Source organism: Heptranchias perlo, chromosome 7 (genome assembly GCF_035084215.1).
Source record: "Heptranchias perlo isolate sHepPer1 chromosome 7, sHepPer1.hap1, whole genome shotgun sequence".
Lineage (NCBI taxonomy): Eukaryota > Metazoa > Chordata > Chondrichthyes > Hexanchiformes > Hexanchidae > Heptranchias > Heptranchias perlo.
The window spans coordinates 97,945,146-97,964,092 of NC_090331.1; the positions used below are offsets into that span (position 1 = coordinate 97,945,146).

The following is an 18,947-nucleotide window of genomic DNA, read 5'->3' on the forward strand; positions in this document are numbered from 1 at the left end:
TACATTCCATTTCTTTAAATATAAAAATAGAAACATTCGCACAAATTAAATGAAAAAATGCTGAACTTTTGAAAAAAAAAACTGAACTTCAAGTAAAGTTGCAGGAACAATTCGGGAAAAGGTGAGATGAGTATTATTCTGGACGCTTTGAAGGGATCTTGTTATGATCTGGTCTATTGGGTTTCAGTCTGTAGATTTTGCTATAGTTTGTGTTTTGATGTGGATGTTCACTATCCTCACTGTGGGGTTTGTATTTCCCATCCAAACGTACGCAGGGCAAACTGTTGCGACTGGAAGCGCTGTTTGATTAGGAGAAATACGGTTTGAACACGTCCCAAAAATGAGTGGACGGACGGACTGATGTGCTGCAAGCAGCTGATACGATTTCATCACTTTACAAGAGAACCCCGAGATCGAACTGAAGTGAAATATCGCAACCAGACACGAGGTCGCTGCCTGCAAACCATTAACGTCAGTGACACCGCCGGGTCATCAAACACAATAGTACAAAAGAAGCTGGAGTCAGACCTCAGCCACTGGCAGCCAAACCTGGCCGTTCGCTAACTTCTGCAAAGGAGGAGGAGGAGGAGGGGGGCATTAAAAAAAAAACACACTTGCAAAGTAAATTTAAACAAAACCTGAATCGGTTTATAATCCCAAATCGGAAAATGACCAAGATGCTAAGAGCGTGCAACTTGTTGAAATCCCTGAGACATGGCATGGCTGCGTGCAGTGATTCACAGCGGCCCGTGTGGAGTTTGGGGAGAGCAGGAGGCAGATCGTTCAGCATCAAGGTAAAGACACTCACTGACTCATTGACTGTAAGACCGGGAGCGGTGGGACAAGAACGACCCGTGAGACCGCCAGTGGATAACTCCATGGGACAAATACCGCAGATCGAAGTCTGAGGGGGGGGGGGGCCGGGTCACTGGGACAGTCCGAGGCCTGAGGGGGGGGGGGACCCGGGTCACTGGGACAGTCCGAGGCCTGAGGGGGGGGACCCGGGTCACTGGGACAGTCCGAGGCCTGAGGGGGGGGGACCCGGGTCACTGGGACAGTCCGAGGCCTGAGGGAGGGGGGGGACCCGGGAGAGGGGGGGGACCCGGGAGGGGGGGGGGGACCCGGGTCACTGGGACAGTCCGAGGCCTGAGGGGGGGGGGGACCCGGGTCACTGGGACAGTCCGAGGCCTGAGGGAGACCCGGGTCACTGGGACAGTCCGAGGCCTGAGGGGGGGGGACCCGGGTCACTGGGACAGTCCGAGGCCTGAGGGGGGGGGGGGACCCGGGTCACTGGGACAGTCCGAGGCCTGAGGGGGGGGGGGGGACCCGGGTCACTGGGACAGTCCGAGGCCTGAGGGAGACCCGGGTCACTGGGACAGTCCGAGGCCTGAGGGGGGGGACCCGGGTCACTGGGACAGTCCGAGGCCTGAGGGGGGGGACCCGGGTCACTGGGACAGTCCGAGGCCTGAGGGGGGGGACCCGGGTCACTGGGACAGTCCGAGGCCTGAGGGGGGGGGGACCCGGGTCACTGGGACAGTCCGAGGCCTGAGGGGGGGGACCCGGGTCACTGGGACAGTCCGAGGCCTGAGGGGGGGGACCCGGGTCACTGGGACAGTCCGAGGCCTGAGGGGGGGGACCCGGGTCACTGGGACAGTCCGAGGCCTGAGGGGGGGACCCGGGTCACTGGGACAGTCCGAGGCCTGAGGGGGGACCCGGGTCACTGGGACAGTCCGAGGCCTGAGGGGGACCCGGGGCGGGGGGGGACCCGGGAGGGGGGGGGAGACCCGGGGGGGGGGGGGATTGTGTTGTGGGAGTTACCTCACTCACCCTCTCACTCCTTCCCTTCCATTCACCAACTTGTTGCCCCTCATTCCCCGGCAACAGCGGCGGAAAACCCGCACTCGCAGCAACCGCTGAACCAATCATTGAGGGGACGGTGAATGTAAAGCTGCTGGCGGTGTGAGGGGAGGGGGAGGGAGGGGGTGGTGGGGGGTAGGGGAGGGGGTCCCCCCGATATCCCCACACCCGCCCGGCCCGTACACAACTTACAACTTCGGATACGGGGCATCCTGCGGCGCGGCTCGGCCCCGGCCCGGGAACAGCTCACAGTCCCGGGAGACCCGGGGGGCGGGGGCGCGGATTGCGCGCGCGGGGCGGGGGCGCGGGCGCGGGCGGGGGCGCGGATTGCGCGCGTGCACGGGTTGGCTCCATTTCCCCGGCGCGCGCCCTGAGCCTGGCGCCCCTGGAGCTGCCCCTGGGTGGCCCCACTCCTGTTTGGTGGAGAAATAGTCAATCATCTTTCCTCACCCTTGCCCCGACTTGTGCCAAGGCTGGTGCCGTTCCCCCCCCCCCCCCTGGGTGACATGAAAAGGCTGGTGCTGTGCCCCCCTGGGTGCTGTGCCCCCCTGGGTGCTGTGCCAAGGCTGGTTCCATGCCCCCCCTTGTGCTGTGCCCCCTGGTGCTTTACCCAAGTCCCCATTCTAAATACATTATCCGTAAGGTCAGCAGAAGAACCAGAGGGGGAGATGAGGAGAATTTTTTTTTTAAGCAGTGAGTTGTAATGATCTGGAATGCACTGTCTGAAAGGGCAGTGGAAGCAAGTTCAATAATAACTTTCAAAAGGGAATTGGATAAATACTTGAAGGGGAAAAGTTTACAGGACTATGGGGAAAGAGCGGGGGGGAGTGGGATTAATTGGATAGCTCTTTTGAAGAGCCGGCACAGGCACGATGGGCTGAATGGCCTCCTCCTGTGCTGTAAGAATCTACTTGGAGTTTCTGTGTTTGGCAGGCTCTGACATTCTAGTTCGGTTTGTTTCTATCCTTGCTGGACATCCAGACAGAAGTGTTTGTAGGAGTCACAAGGTAGTGCTCAAGCGCAGGAATCATGGCTGTTTCTTGCCCCCGCCCCCCCCCCCCCCCCCAGGTCCTCTCCCTTCCCCCCCCCCTCCCTTCCCTGTTAAGGGTTGCTGCAGGCAGCTGTAGCGCCCTGGAAATGAGCCTGGGGCCTTGATGGCCTTTAGATATTTACCAGCAGCGTGAGCTGGAAGGGTGAACTCTGACACAAGTGAAGTAAGTAGTGAGGTAAGTGTGCAATGAAAAACGTAGCTGGTTGTTGAGAAATGAATGGTGAGTTGGAAATCCAGCTGAATCCCAGGCGGTTGTGTAGTAAACTGCACGATTTAGTCTTCAGTGCAATCTAGTAACCTCTCCCCAGCCACATTACTACGAGAGTTTCAGTGAAAATAAAAAGCAAAGAAACTGCAAATTGTTGTAAATCTGAAACTAGTAAAGAAAATACTTCCTGGAAATAATCAGCAGGTCAGTCAGCGTCTGCGGAGAGAACAGATAGATTCATCTTTTGAATGCAGAACCTTCATCTGAACAGGTGAAAGATTATACTCCAAACATGAACTGCTCTCTTCTCTCCACACATGCTGACTCACCTGCTGAGTGGTTCCAACATTTAAAGCATTTTTTTAAAGTGAGATTGTGATTATTGGACACTACCTCCTAATCTCTTTTCCCATTGCGTGCTCACTCGAAGTCTGTTGTCAGTATAGGAAAGCTGGGATGATATTTAAGCTCTGCAGCAAGAGCTGGTTTTCAGAAACCGAGGGGATGCATATTGGGACCATTGTCCTTTTTTCTTTGACCTTGAAGGCTGGCAGGATTCCATGGACAGCAGTGCGAGTGTTTCGGTCAGTGACCTGTTTTTTAAAAAAAAGATGGCACTAGATAGAGGCTCTTCAATGTCTGATCTCAGGCGTGTTTTAGCAGTGACGTGCAGCGGAGATAGAAACATAGAAACAATTACGGCACAGAAGGAGGCAATTCGACCCATCGTGTCTCTGCCGGTCGAAGAAGAGCTATCCAGCCTAACCCCACTTTCCAGCACTTGGTCCGTAGCCCTGTAGGTTATGGCACTTCAGGTTTCTGCCTCTACCGCCCTCTCAGGCAGTGAGTTCCAGGTCTCCACCATCCCATGGGTGAAAAAATTTCTCCTCAGCTCCCCTCGAATCCTTCTACCAATTATTTTAAATCTATGCCCCCTGGTTATTGACTTCCCTGCTAAGGGAAATAGGTCCTTCCTATCCACTCTATCTCGGCCCCTCATAATTTTATACACCTCAATTAAATCACCCCTCAGCCTCCTTTGTTCCAAAGAAAACAACCGCAGTCTATCCAAACTTTCCTCATAGCTAAAATTCTCCAGTCCTGGCAACATCCTCGTAAATCTCCTCTGTACCCTCTCTAGTACAATCACATCTTTCCGGTAATGTGGTGACCAGAACTGTACACAATACTCAAGCTGTGGCCTAGCTAGTGTTTTATACAGTTCAAGCATAACCTCCCTGCTCTTGTATTCTATGCCTCGGCTAATAAAGGAAAGTATCCTGTATGCCTTCTTAACCACCTTATCTACCTGTCCTGCTACCTTCAGGGATCTGTGGACATGCACTCCAAGGTCCCTCACTTCCTCTACACCTCTCAGTATCCTCCCATTTATTGTGTACTCCCTTGCCTTGTTTGCTGTGAACTCCATTTGCCACTTTTCTGCCCACCTGACCAGTCCATTGATATCTTCCTACAGCTTTCCTCCTCACTATCAACCACACGGCCAATTTTTGTATCAGCTGCAAACTTCTTAATTATGCCCCCTATGTTTAAGTCCAAATCACTAATATAGACCACAAAAAGCAAGGGACCTAGTACTGAGTCCTGCGGAACCCCACTGGAAACAGCCTTCCAGTGACAAAAGCACCCATCGACCATTACCCTTTGCTTCCTGCCACTGAGCCAATTTTGGATCCAACTTGGATCCACTTTCCCTTGGATCCCATGGGCTTTGACTTTTTTGACCAGTCTGCCATGTGGGACCTTGTCAAAAGCCTTGCTAAAATCCATGTAGACTACATCAAACACGTTACCCTCATCGACCCTCCTTGTTACTCCTCAAAAAATTCAATCAAGTTAGTCAGACACGGCCTTCCCTTAACAAATCCATGCTGACTGTCCTTAATTAACCCGTGCCTTTCTAAATGACTATTTATGCTGTCCCTCAGAATTGATTCTGATAATTTGCCCACCACCGATGTTAGACTGACTGGCCTATAAATACTCGGTCTATCTCTTTCTCCCTTTTTAAACAACGGTACAACGTTAGCAGTCCTCCAATCCTCCAGCACCAGGCCTGCAGCCAGAGTAGATTGGAAGATGATGGTCAGAGCCTCTGCTATTTCCTCCCTTGCTTCTCTTAACAGCCTGGGATACATTTCATCCGGGCCTGGTGATTTATCTGCTTTCAAAGATACTAATCTCCTTAATATTTCCTCTCCTGCCCTGTTTATCCCATCCAATATGTCACATTCCTCCTCCTTAACTACAGTCTCTGCATCATCCCTACTTTGTGAAGACAGACGCAAAATATTCATTAAAAACCATACCCATGGTAAAATTGAAGTCAACGGGAATCGGGATTGGGGGAGCTTTCCAGTGGCTGGAGTCATATGTAGCACAATGGAAGATGGAAGTGGTTGTTGGAAGTCAATCATCTCAGCCCCAGGACATTGCTGCAGGAGTTCCTCAGGGCAGTGTCCTTGGCCCGACCATCTTCAGCTGCTTCATCAATGACCTTCCCTCCATCATAAGGTCAGAAATGGGGATGTTCGCTGTTGATTGTACAGTATTCAGTTCCACTCGCAACCCCTCAGATAATGAAGCAGTCCAAGCCCGCATGCATCAAGACCTGGACAACATCCAGGCTTGGGCTCACAAGTGGCAAGTAACATTCACATCAGACAAGTGCCAGGCAATGACCATCTCCAACAAGAGAGAGGCTAACCACCTCCCCTTGACATTCAACGGCATTACCATCGCCGAATCCCCCACCATTAACATCCTGGGGGTCACCATTGATCAGAAACTTAACTGGATCAGCCACATAAATACTGTGACTACAAGAGCAGGTTAGAGGCTGGGTATTCTGCAGCGAGTGACTCACCTCCTGACTCCCCAAAGCCTTTCCACCATCTACGAGGCACATGTCAGGAGTGTGATGGAATGCTCTCCATTTGCCTGGGTGAGTGCAGCTCCAACAACACTCAAGAAGCTCGACACCATCCAGGACAAAGCAGCCCACTTGATTGGCACCCCATCCACCACCCTAAACGTTCACTCCCTTCACCACCGGCGCACAGTGGCTGCAGTGTGTACCATCCACAGGATGCACTGCATCAACTCGCCAAGGCTTCTTCGACAGCACCTCCCAAACCCACGACCTCTACCACCTAGAAGGACAAGAGCAGCAGGCACATGGGAACAACACCACCTGCATGTTCCCCTCCAAGTCACACACCATCCTGACTTGGAAATATATCGCTGTTCCTTCATTGTCGCTGGGTCAAAATCCTGGAATTCCCTACCGAACAGCACTGTGGGAGAACCGTCACCACACGGACTGCAGCGGTTCAAGAAGACTGCTCACCACCACCTTCTCAAGGGTAATTGGGAGGTGCTGTCGGAGAAGCCTTGGCGAGTTGCTGCAGTGCATCCTGCGGATGGTACACACTGCAGCCACTGTGTGCCGGTGGTGAAGGGAGTGAATGTTTAGGGTGGTGCATGAGGCGCTAATCAAGCGGGCTGCTTTGTTCTGGATGATGTCGAGCTTCTTGAGTATTGTTGGAGCTGCACTCATCCAGGCAAGTGGAGAGTATTCCATCACATTCCTGACTTGTGCCTTGTAGATGGTGGAAAGGCTTTGGGGAGTCAGGAGGTGAGTCACTCGCCACAGAATACCCAGCCTCTGACCTGCTCTTGTAGTCACAGTATTTATGTGGCTGGTCCAGTTAAGTTTCTGATCAATGGTGACCCCCAGGATGTTGATGGTGGGGGATTCGGCGATGGTAATGCCGTTGAATATCAAGCGGAGGTGGTTAGACTCTCTCTTGTTGGAGATGATCATTGCCTGGCACTTGTCTGGCGCGAATGTTACTTGCCACTTATCAGCCCAAGCCTGGATGTTGTCCAGGTCTTGCTGCATGCAGGCTCGGACTGCTTCATTATTTGAGGGGTTGCATATGGAACTGAACACTGTGCAATCATCAGCGAACATCCTCATTTCTGACTTTATGATGGAGGGAAGGTCATTGATGAAGCAGCTGAAGATGGTTGGGCCAGGTCACTGCCCTGAGGAACTCCTGCAGCAATGTCCTGGGGCTGAGATGATTGGCCTCCAACAACTACTGCCATCTTCATTTGTGCTAGGTATGACTCCAGCCACTGCAGAGTTTTCCCCCTGATTCCCATTAACTTCAATTTTACTAGGGCTCCTTGGTGCCACACTCGGTCAAATGCTGCCTTGATGTCAAGGGCAGTCACTCTCACCTCACCTCTGGAATTCAGCTCTTTTGTCCATGTTTGGACCAAGGCTGTAATGAGGTCTGGAGCTGAGTGGTCCTGGCGGAACCCAAACTGAGCATCAGTGAGCAGGTTATTGGTGAGTAAGTGCCGCTTGATAGCACTGTCGACAACACCTTCCATCACTTTGCTGATGATCGAGAGTAGACTGATTGGCCGGATTGGATTTGTCCTGCTTTTTGTGGACAGGACATACCTGGGCAATTTTCCACATTGTCGGGTGGATGCCAGTGTTGTAGCTGTACTGGAACAGTTTGGCCACAGGTGCAGCTAGTTCTGGAGCACATGTCTTCAGTACTACAGACGGGATGTTGTCGGGGCCCATAGCCTTTGCTGTATCCATTTATTTTGTTTCAATTCGGTGATAATTGAGAAATGATTAATTCCTCAAATTCTATGGGTATGAACAGTAATCCTTTGTTTGTCCTCCACATCTCAGGGTAGATCCATCGTCCAGCTGATGGGAAATCACAACCAGTGATTCCCTTGTGTGGTACACTCCAGTCACATGGCAGTCATGTGATCTTCCCACACCACAAAAAAAAGTCCTGTTCACAGACCAGTCCAGCTCTCCTTGTATCACGGTTGTTGTTGCCCAAGCTGGGAATGCTTTTCCAGTCTTATCGTTGCATAGTTGCACTCAGACTTAGTGAGTGGAAATTTCCAGGGTCTGGTGTCACGAGCAGGGCCTTGCATGCACTGGATGACTTGCTGGAAGGTGGCCGTTGCTTCGCCTGCAGTTTGCTGTCATGACATGGAAGGAAAATCACAAAACTGTATACTCGCAATTTTTGAATAAGTCTCCCAATGGTAGAACAGGGCCTTAAAGTTCTCCAGTTATGTTAAGAGAAATGATATGGAAAGCACCCCCTCCATTCAATAAGATCAGCCATGATCTTATTGAATGGCGGAGCAGGCTCGAGGGGCCGATTGGCCTACTCCTGCTCCAATTTCTTATGTTCTTATGTTCTTATGACCTGAGACATGACATATGGTGAGTGTAACAGACTGGGGAGGAACAGGTGACTTTGGACCCCTGGTTCCCAAAGTTCTCCATTAATGGGGGTTTTCCTCACCTCATGTCTGGGTCTGTTCTGAAGTAATTGATGGAGATTGATTGCCTCGATTAATCAACAACTCTGTTATCGTTGCATCATGCAAGTAGCAGGATAGTGGAAGGATAACTCGATGGATTGTAGTCTTTTCTCATCTAGCAGTTCCTACGTTCCATGGCCTGGGGTGGGGATAGTTAATGGTGCTGCTCGGTATAATACTGCCCCTCAGACCAGAAGGTTCCAGGTTTGATTGCTGGTCTTGACTGGTGCAGTAACTGTGTCCTGGGTACCTCAGTACCCCTGGGTTAAGGAGGGGAAAGTAAACCAGGGCTGAAGTGATTCCTGCTGGATAGTGTGTTTGTATGTCGGGTGAGGACAGGCTCGGGCTTAGTTTTTTTTTACAGCACGGATAGAGGCCCTTCGGCCCATCGTGTCTGCGCCGGCCATCAAGCCCTGTCTAATCTAATCCCATATTCCAGCATTTGGTCCGTAGCCTTGTATGCTATGGCATTTCAAGTGCTCATCCAAATGCTTCTTGAATGTTGTGAGGGTTCCTGCCTCCACAACCCTTTCAGGCAGTGAGTTCCAGACTCCAACCACCCTCTGGGTGAAAAAGTTCTTTCTCAAATCCCCTCTAAACCTCCCGCCTTTTACCTTGAATCTATGTCCCCTTGTTATAGAACCCTCAACGAAGGGAAAAAGCTCCTTAGTATCCATCCTATCTGTGCCCCTCATGTTGTGATGGCCTTGTGGTTGAATGGCCTACCAACACTTGCAGTCGAGGCTTGCATTTAATTTATGAAGAGAAAAGAAATCAGGATATCGAACCTTAAAAATGATGGATGTATTGGGCATGAAAATGTCATAATTTGGAGTAGATGATGGCCTTTCCCATAAGTTACAGTTCATCAGTTTACGCTTTTCCAACTGGATCATTTTAAGATGTTTAACCTTGATTAAACATTATTTTAATGTCTGTGTTTAGTGACAGCCCCGGTACAATTCACGTTATAATTGGAAGCTAAATGATGTGTGGATTATGGAGAGGGTCAGGTCAGCCACAGCTTTGCTCACAATGTTGTCTAACGTCAATTGCGATGTAACTCCCGAGGAGCACAAGGTTATTTCCTAAAGATGATGTAGGTGGAAAAACGAATTATACTCCATGAGGTGAAGGGAATTTTCTTAACCCTCTTTCACCCCACCTTTCTTTTGGCTTCTTGCTGGGGTAGTTTCATGGGAGAGATACCACAGGGCAGCTAGCACTATGTGTGAGCCTGGATAGTGAGTATTGACAGGCTATTTTACCCTGGGAAGGGATCATCACATTCCCTGTCCTGTTCTCCTCTTCTTACTCGATGCTCTAATTCAGGGACGCTGTGAACATTTGTAGCACCCTTACTGACAGTATGCCCATGTATGACTTCAGAGTGAGGGCAAAACTGTGGCAGATGGAGTACAATGTGGGGAAGTGTGAGATCATCCAGTTTGGACCCAAGATGCATTTTCCAAAGCAATTTAATGAACTTAGTGCTAGTAGTCTGTGTCCTGGATTTATAAGTAAGTGAGCTCAGATACACGAGGTCAGAGGCTGGACATAAGTTCTTTTTCCTAATCTAGAATGTTCCATTACGCCATAACCACTTCAGCATGGCCTTCGGTTCAGTCCAAGGTGGTATTGCAGTCGTGGTTATGATTAACTGGGCTGCACTGTGCTCAAACCAACTGACCATTCCCAGAACTGGATTACAACAAAAACAACTTTGCATTTATTTAGCATCATTATTGTAGAAAACTGCCCCAAGGAACCTCAGCGAGATGAGTGAGAAATGGACACTGAAGCAAAGGAGATATTGAGATCAGTGATCAAAAGCTTGGTCAAAGAGTTGGGCTTAAAGGAGGAGAGAGTGGGGGAGAGTTTTAGGGAATTCAGTGTGCTGCCTCGATGGCTACAGGTACAGCTGCCAATGCTGGAAATACACAGCAGGTTCGTCAACATCTGTACAGAGAAAAGATGATCGGGAGAACCCCCCTCCCCACAACCGTGGAAATTCAACCCCCAGGAGTTTAGTGGGAATGAGCTGGAGGTGATTGATGGGCCAGTGCACAAGACCATGGTCTGATCACATCTAGAATACTGGCACTCAGCATGGGTTAGATACAGAGTAAAGCTCCCTCTCCACTGTCCTATCAAACACTCCCAGGGCAGGTACAGCACGGGTTAGATACAGAGTAAAGCTCCCTCTACACTGTCCCATCAAACACTCCCAGGGCAGGTACAGCACGGGTTAGATACAGAGTAAAGCTCCCTCTACACTGTCCCATCAAACACTCCCAGGGCAGGTACAGCACGGGTTAGATACAGAGTAAAGCTCCCTCTACATTGTCCCATCAAACACTCCCAGGGCAGGTACAGCACGGGTTAGATACAGAGTAAAGCTCCCTCTCCACTGTCCCATCAAACACTCCCAGGGCAGGTACAGCACGGGTTAGATACAGAGTAAAGCTCCCTCTCCACTGTCCTATCAAACACTCCCAGGGCAGGTACAGCACGGGTTAGATACAGAGTAAAGCTCCCTCCACACTGTCCCATCAAACACTCCCAGGGCAGGTACAGCACGGGTTAGATACAGAGTAAAGCTCCCTCTACACTGTCCTATCAAACACTCCCAGGGCAGGTACAGCACGGGTTAGATACAGAGTAAAGCTCCCTCTGCACTGTCCCATCAAAGACTCCCAGGGCAGGTACAGCACGGGTTAGATACAGAGTAAAGCTCCCTCTACACTGTCCCATCAAACACTCCCAGGGCAGGTACAGCACGGGTTAGATACAAAGGAACGGCCTCTCTACCAGAACAATTTCAAAATTTGCGGACCGCACCAAATTGGGGGTGAACAGTTAATACTGAGGGAGACTGTGACAAAATAGATGAAACATTAATAAACTTGCAGAATGGGTGTGTAATTGGCAAATTAATTCCAATATGGATAAGTGTGAGGTGGTACATTTTGGTAGGAAGAATAAGGAGGCCACATATTGCATGGATAATAAGAGTCTAACTGGGGTAGAGGAGCAGAGTGATCGCTGGGATACACAAATCACTGGGAGGTGACCCAGGTTAATAAGGCCATTGGATGTGCACTTGGAGTTCTGTAACCTACAAGGCTACGGAACAAGAGCTGGAAAGTGGGATTAGACTGGATAGCTCTTTGAGTGAGCACAGACACGATGGGCCGAATGGCCTCCTTCTGTGCTGTAAATTTCTCTGATTCTATAAACCGAGCACTGGGGTTCATTTCAGGAGGGATAGAATTGAAAAGCAGAGAAGTTATGTTAAACTTGTGTAGAACCTTGGTTAGACCACACTTGGAATATTGTGCACAGTTCTGGGCTCCATATTATAGAAAGGATATCGAGGCATTGGAGAATGTACAAAAAAGATTCACAAGGATGATACCAGAACGGAGGTTACACCTATCAGGAGAGATTGAACAGGCTGGGGGTCTTTTCTCTAGAAAAGAGAAGGCTGAGGGGTGACCTGATAGAGGTCTTTAGATAATGAAAGGGTTTGATAGGGTAGATGTGGAGAAAATGTTTCCACTTGTGGGGGAGACCAGCACTAGGGGCCTTAAATATAAGATAGTCAGTAATAAATCCAATAGGGAATTCAGGAGAAACTTTACCCAGAGAGTGGTGAGAATGTGGAACTTGCTACCACAAGGAGTGATTGAGGCAAATATCATAGATACATTTAAGGGGAAGCTAGATAAACACGAGGGAGAAAGGAATAGAAGGGTATGCTGATAGGGTGAGAAGAAAAAGGGAGGGAGGAGGCTCGTGTGGAGCATAAACACCGGCATGGACCAGTTGGGCCGAATGGCCTGTTTCTGTACTGTACATTCCATGCGAGGCCATGGAGGGAATTGAACACGAGGAGAAGAATTTTAAAATTGAGGGGTTGAGCCATGGGAACAGGAGGAGGCCATTCAGCCCCTTGAGCCTGTTCCGCTATTCAATTAGATCACGATGTGGAGATGCTGGTGATGGACTGGGGTGGACAAATGTAAGGAATCTTACAACACCAGGTTATAGTCGAACAGTTTTATTTGAAAATCACAAGGTTTCAGAGCTTTTCTCCTTCGTCAGGTGAGAAACACAAGGAGAAAGCCTCCGAAAGCTTGTGGTTTTCAAATAAAACTGTTGGACTATAACCTGGTGTTGTAAGATTCCTTACAATTAGATCATGGCTGATCTGTATCTTAACTCCATCTACATGCCTTAAACACTTTAAATCACTCCTTAATCTTCTATACTCGAGGGAATACAAGCCTAGTCTGTGCAACCTGTCCTCATAATTTAACCCTTTCATTCCAGTGAATCTGCGCTGCACCCCCTCCGAGGCCAATAAATCCTGAGGTCCGGTGCCCTGAACTGAACCCAGTCTCCAGATGTGGTCTAACCACAGCTCTGTACACCTGGAACATAACTTAGAATCATAGAAGTTTACAACATGGAAACAGGCCCTTCGGCCCAACATGTCCATGTCGCCCAGTTGCCTGCACTTGGCCCATATCCCTCTATACCCATCTTACCCATGTAACTGTCCAAATGCTTTTTAAAAGACAAAATTATACCCGCCTCTACTACTGACTCTGGCAGCTCGTTCCAGACACTCACCACCCTTTGAGTGAAAAAATTGCCCCTCTGGACCCTTTTGTAACTGCTCCTCGACACCAGTTCGTCTGCTACCCACTGTTCAGTGGAGGTGACTGAGCCGACTTCTCCCAGAATGCTCCTCTGTATTTCAGTCCCCTTGAGATAATCCCCGTGGAGCAAAAGCAATTGTACACAGAGGTGGGACCTCTACAGACAGACCTTGCTGATAATAAAGCATTCAGTCTGTTCCCGTCAGGGCCTTCTCCTATGGGTCCTGATACTGGCTTCAGTGTTTGATCTAACTAGGCAGATAGAAATACTATTGCAACCATTTAGTAGTTGGTCAGGGCAAATTGCAAAAGTACCTGGTCTCTGCTTTCCAGGGGGAGTCACTGGATAATGAGTGAATGGGAACCCGGACTGACTTCTGCTCCTCCCCCACTCAAGGCTGAAAACACCCAGGCAAATTGTAGCCCCACCAATTTAACCCGGGCTGTGATCACACTTGTGTGGACCAGGACTGGAGCCAGAGTCTTGTGGGCCTGTTGGCTTAGTTATACACTGTGTTTGCCAACTGAGGTATCGGGATCCTCAAGTTGTACAACTAAATGTTGAATATTTTTAAGTTTCAGAGATTATACTATATCTACTAAATGCTTTGCCCGTGTAAATAACAAGTGACAGATCATTTAAAGTACAGTCACTGTATATCTGCTAGACAGGAGTTAAAGATAATGCAGTCACTGTCAAAGCCATAGGACAACTATTATCAGAGCAGAGCAGCAATCTTTTATTTGAAATTTGCAAGCGTAGAGATTTAGTTGCAGAGCAGTGATGTGATTGGGGGAACTCTGCGGGTCAGTAATTTTGGAGGAGTTTGAATGTGAATAGGAGGATTAACTAAATAAAGAGCAGGGTTCAACCAGTAAGGGCCCGTCTGCACAGCCCCACTCAGTAACCTGCTGTCCTTTTGTTTCATTTTAATTGCGGTTGTTGGCCACAATACAGAGGGTGCTTGTCCCTTTTAGTCCTGGGATGGACCACAATACAGAGGGTGCTTGTCCCTATAGTCCTGGGATGGACCACAATACAGAGGGTGCTTGTCCCTATAGTCCTGGGATGGACCACAATACAGAGGGTGCTTGTCCCTATATTCCTGGACTTCACCACAATACAGAGGGTGCTTGTCCCTATATTCCTGGACTTCACCACAATACAGAGGGTGCTTGTCCCTATAGTCCTGGGATGGACCACAGTACAGAAGGTGCTTGTCTCTATAGTCCTGGACTTCACCACAATACAGAAGGTGCTTGTCCCACTAGTCCTGAGATGGACCACAATACAGAGGGTGCTTGTCCCACCAGTCCTGAGATGGACCACAATACAGAAGGTGCTTGTCCCACTAGTCCTGGGATGGACCACAATACAGAGGGTGCTTGTCCCTATAGTCCTGGGATGGACCACAATACAGAAGGTGCTTGTCCCACTAGTCCTGGGATGGACCACAATACAGAGGGTGCTTGTCCCACTAGTCCTGGGATGGACCACAATACAGAGGGTGCTTGTCCCTATAGTCCTGAGATGGACCACAATACAGAGGGTGCTTGTCCCTATAGTCCTGAGATGGACCACAATACAGAGGGTGCTTGTCCCACCAGTCCTGAGATGGACCACAATACAGAGGGTGCTTGTCCCTATAGTCCTGGGATGGACCACAATACAGAGGGTGCTTGTCCCTATAGTCCTGAGATGGACCACAATACAGAGGGTGCTTGTCCCACCAGTCCTGAGATGGACCACAATACAGAGGGTGCTTGTCCCTATAGTCCTGGGATGGACCACAATACAGAGGGTGCTTGTCCCACTAGTCCTGGGATGGACCACAGTACAGAGGGTGCTTGTCCCTACAGTCCTGGACTTCACCACAATACAGAGGGTGCTTGTCCCTATAGTCCTGAGATGGACCACAATACAGAAGGTGCTTGTCCCACCAGTCCTGAGATGGACCACAATACAGAAGGTGCTTGTCCCACTAGTCCTGGGATGGACCACAATACAGAGGGTGCTTGTCCCACTAGTCCTGGGATGGACCACAGTACAGAGGGTGCTTACCCCTACAGTCCTGGGATGGACCACAATACAGAAGGTGCTTGTCCCTACAGTCCTGGACTTCACCACAATACAGAGGGTGCTTGCCCCTATAGTCCTGAGATGGACCACAATACAGAGGGTGCTTGTCCCACCAGTCCTGGGATGGACCACAATACAGAGGGTGCTTGTCCCTATAGTCCTGGACTTCACCATAATACAGAGGGTGCTTGTCCCACTAGTCCTGAGATGGACCACAGTACAGTAGGTGCTTGTCCCACTAGTCCTGAGATGGACCACAGTACAGTAGGTGCTTGTCCCACTAGTCCTGAGATGGACCACAATACAGAAGGTGCTTGACCCTATAGTCCTGGGATGGACCACAATACAGAGGGTGCTTGTCCCACTAGTCCTGGGATGGACCACAATACAGAGGGTGCTTGTCCCACTAGTCCTGAGATGGACCACAATACAGAAGGTGCTTGCCCCTATAGTCCTGGGATGGACCACAGTACAGTAGGTGCTTGTCACACTAGTCCTGGGATGGACCACAATACAGAGGGTGCTTGTCCCACTAGTCCTGGGATGGACCACAATACAGAGGGTGCTTACCGCTACAGTCCTGGGATGGACCACAGTACAGAGAGTGCTTACCCCTACAGTCCTGGGATGGACCACAATACAGAGGGTGCTTACCCCTACAGTCCTGGGATGGACCACAGTACAGAGAGTGCTTACCCCTACAGTCCTGGGATGGACCACAGTACAGAGAGTGCTTACCCCTACAGTCCTGGGATGGACCACAATACAGAGGGTGCTTACCCCTACAGTCCTGGGATGGACCACAATACAGAGGGTGCTTGTCCCTACAGTCCTGGACTTCACCACAATACAGAGGGTGCTTGCCCCTATAGTCCTGGGAAGGACTGACCTCTGTTGGTTCTCCTCATCTGGTGTTGTCTTTTTCTTGTCCGGTGCCTCTGACCAATTCAGAGAATGGAGAGCTGCTCTTCTGCGCTTGTGCAACAGGACAGTGGGGGAGAAACTGATGCTGAGGCAAAGATCCCACGCATCCGTGCTCTCCAGTCACGACCGAAGTAGAGTGATGCACTGAGCCGGCAAGGTCCATGGAAACTTGTTGCGGTTGGTTGTTTGATCTTTGAGTGCTGTTGACTGTGGGACACCTGTGCTTCAGCAGTGCTCTAACAGGGCAAAAGGGCCCTACAGTCCTACCTGAATGCTTTATTCATAGATTCATAGAAAGGTTACAGTATGAAAGGAGGCCATTCGGCCCATCGAGTCTGCGCTGGCTCTATTCAAGAGCAATCCAGCTAGTCCCATGCCCCGCTCTTTCAAGTACTTATCCAGTTCCCTTTTGAAGGCCAGGATTGAATCTGCCTCCACCACCCCCTCGGGCAGTGCATTCCAGATCATAACCACTCACTTTTTTTAAAAAAAGGTTTTTCCTCATGTCACCTTTTGGTTCTTTTGCCAATCACCCGAAATCTATGTCCTCTGGTTCTTGACCTTTCCACCAATGGGAACAGTTTCTCTCTATCTACTCTGTCTGGACACTTCATGATTTTGAACACCTCTATCAAATCTCCTCTCAACTGTCTCTGTTCCAAGGAGAACAACCCCAGCTTCTCCAGTCTATCCAAGTAACTAAAGTCCGTCATCCCTGGAATCATTCAATCTTTTCTGCACCCTCTCTAAGGCCTTCACATCTTTCCTGCAGTGCAGTGCTCAGAACTGGACACAATACTCCAGTTGTGGCCGAACCAGTGTTTTATAAAGGTTCATCATGACTTCCATACTTTTGTACTCTATGCCTCTATTTATAAATTGTAAACAATTTTACAACACCAAGTTATAGTCCAACGATTTTATTTGAAATTTACAAGCTTTCGGAGGCTTCCTCCTTCCTCAGGTAAATGTCAGGAACTCCTCGAAGCCTCCACATTTATAAATCACAGAACAATACATGGTGATTACAGATAGTCTTTGCAACTGCCCGTTGCCAAGGCAATCACAGTGTTCAGACAGAGAGGTGTTACCGACAGAGCCCCCGAATATACAGTCAACAACAAAAAAAGCAAACAGAACAAAAAGAGAGAGAGAGAGAGAGAGGCAGAAACATCCGGAAGGCAGAGAAAGCCAGCAAATGTCCCGTTGTATTAAAAACAGATAGCTTTTGTTTGCTTGTGGCATTACGTGCAGCGTGACATGAACCCAAGATCCCGGTTGAGGCCGTCCTCATGGGTGCGGAACTTGGCTATCAATTTCTGCTCGACGATTTTGCGTTGTCGCGTGTCTCGAAGGCCGCCTTGGAGAACGCTTACCCAAAGGTCGGTGGCTGAATGTCCATGACTGCTGAAGTGTTCCCCGACTGAGAGGGAACCCTCCTGTCTGGCGATTGTTGCGCGGTGTCCGTTCATCCGTTGTCGCAGTGTCTGCATGGTCTCGCCAATGTACCATGCTCTGGGGCATCCTTTCCTGCAAAGTATGAGGTAGACAACGTTGGCCGAGTCACAGGAATATGAACCATGCACCTGGTGGGTGGTGTCCTCTCGTGTGATGGTGGTATCTGTGTCGATGATCTGGCATGTCTTCCAGAGGTTACCGTGGCAGGGTTGCGTGGTGTCGTGGACGCTGTTCTCTTGAAAGCTAGGTAATTTGCTGCGAACGATGGTCTGTTTGAGGTTGGGTGGCTGTTTGAAGGTGAGTAGTGGAGGTGTGGGGATGGCCATAGCGAGGTGTTCGTCGTCATTGATGACATGTTGAAGGCTGCGGAGAACATGGCGTAGTTTCTCCGCTCCGGGGAAGTACTGGACGACGAAGGGTACTCTGTTGGTTGCGTCCTGTGTTAGTCTTCTGAGGAGGTCTATGCGATTTTTCGCTGTGGCCCGTCGGAACTGTCGATCGACGAGTCGAGTGTCATATCCTGTTCTTACTAGGGCGTCTTTCAGCGTCTGTAGGTGTCCATCGTGTTCCTCCTCGTCTGAGCAGACCCTGTGTATTCGCAGGGCCTGTCCATAGGGGATGGCCTCTTTGACGTGGTTAGGGTGGAAGCTGGAAAAGTGGAGCATCGTGAGGTTGTCCGTGGGCTTGCGGTAGAGTGAGGTGCTGAGGTGCCCGTCTTTGATGGAGATTCGTGTGTCCAAGAAAGAAACCGATTCTGAGGAGTAGTCCATGGTGAGCTTGATGATGGGATGGAACTTGTTGATGTTATCGTGTAGTCTCTTCAGTGATTCTTCGCCGTGGGTCCATAGAAAGAAAATGTCGTCGATGTATCTGGTGTATAGTGTTGGTTGGAGGTCTTGTGCAGTGAAGAAGTCCTGCTCGAACTTGTGCATGAAAATGTTGGAGTATTGGGGTGCAAATTTGGTCCCCCTATTTATAAAGCCCAGGATCCCCTATGCATTTTTAACCACTTTCTTAACCTGCCCTGCCACCTTCAACGATTTGTGCACATATACCCCCAGATCTCTCTGTTCCTGTACCCCCTTTAGAGTTGTGCCCTCTAGTTTATATTGCCTCTCCTCATTCTTCCTACCAAAATGTATCACTTCGCATTTTTCTGCATTAAATTTCATCTGCCACGTGTCCGCCCATTCCACCAGTCTGTCTATATCCTCTTGAAGTCTATCACTATCCTCCTCACTGTTTACTACCCTTCCAAGTTTTATGTCATCTGCAAACTTTAAAATTGTGCCCTGTACACCCAAG

The 18,947-nt window shown here is 49.7% G+C and overlaps 1 protein-coding gene across 1 annotated transcript in view; it reads left to right on the forward strand.

The window, feature by feature from the left end:
• Positions 1 to 314: 314 nt before the first annotated feature.
• The window catches only part of cps1 (carbamoyl-phosphate synthase 1, mitochondrial), a 345,020-nt gene continuing 326,387 nt past the window's right edge, over positions 315 to 18,947 (forward strand). Inside the window, exon 1 of the mRNA XM_067988237.1 lies at positions 315 to 794. Within this exon, the coding sequence (XP_067844338.1) occupies positions 669 to 794 (126 nt within the window). The 5' untranslated portion in view covers positions 315 to 668. The remainder of the gene's footprint in view (positions 795 to 18,947) is intronic.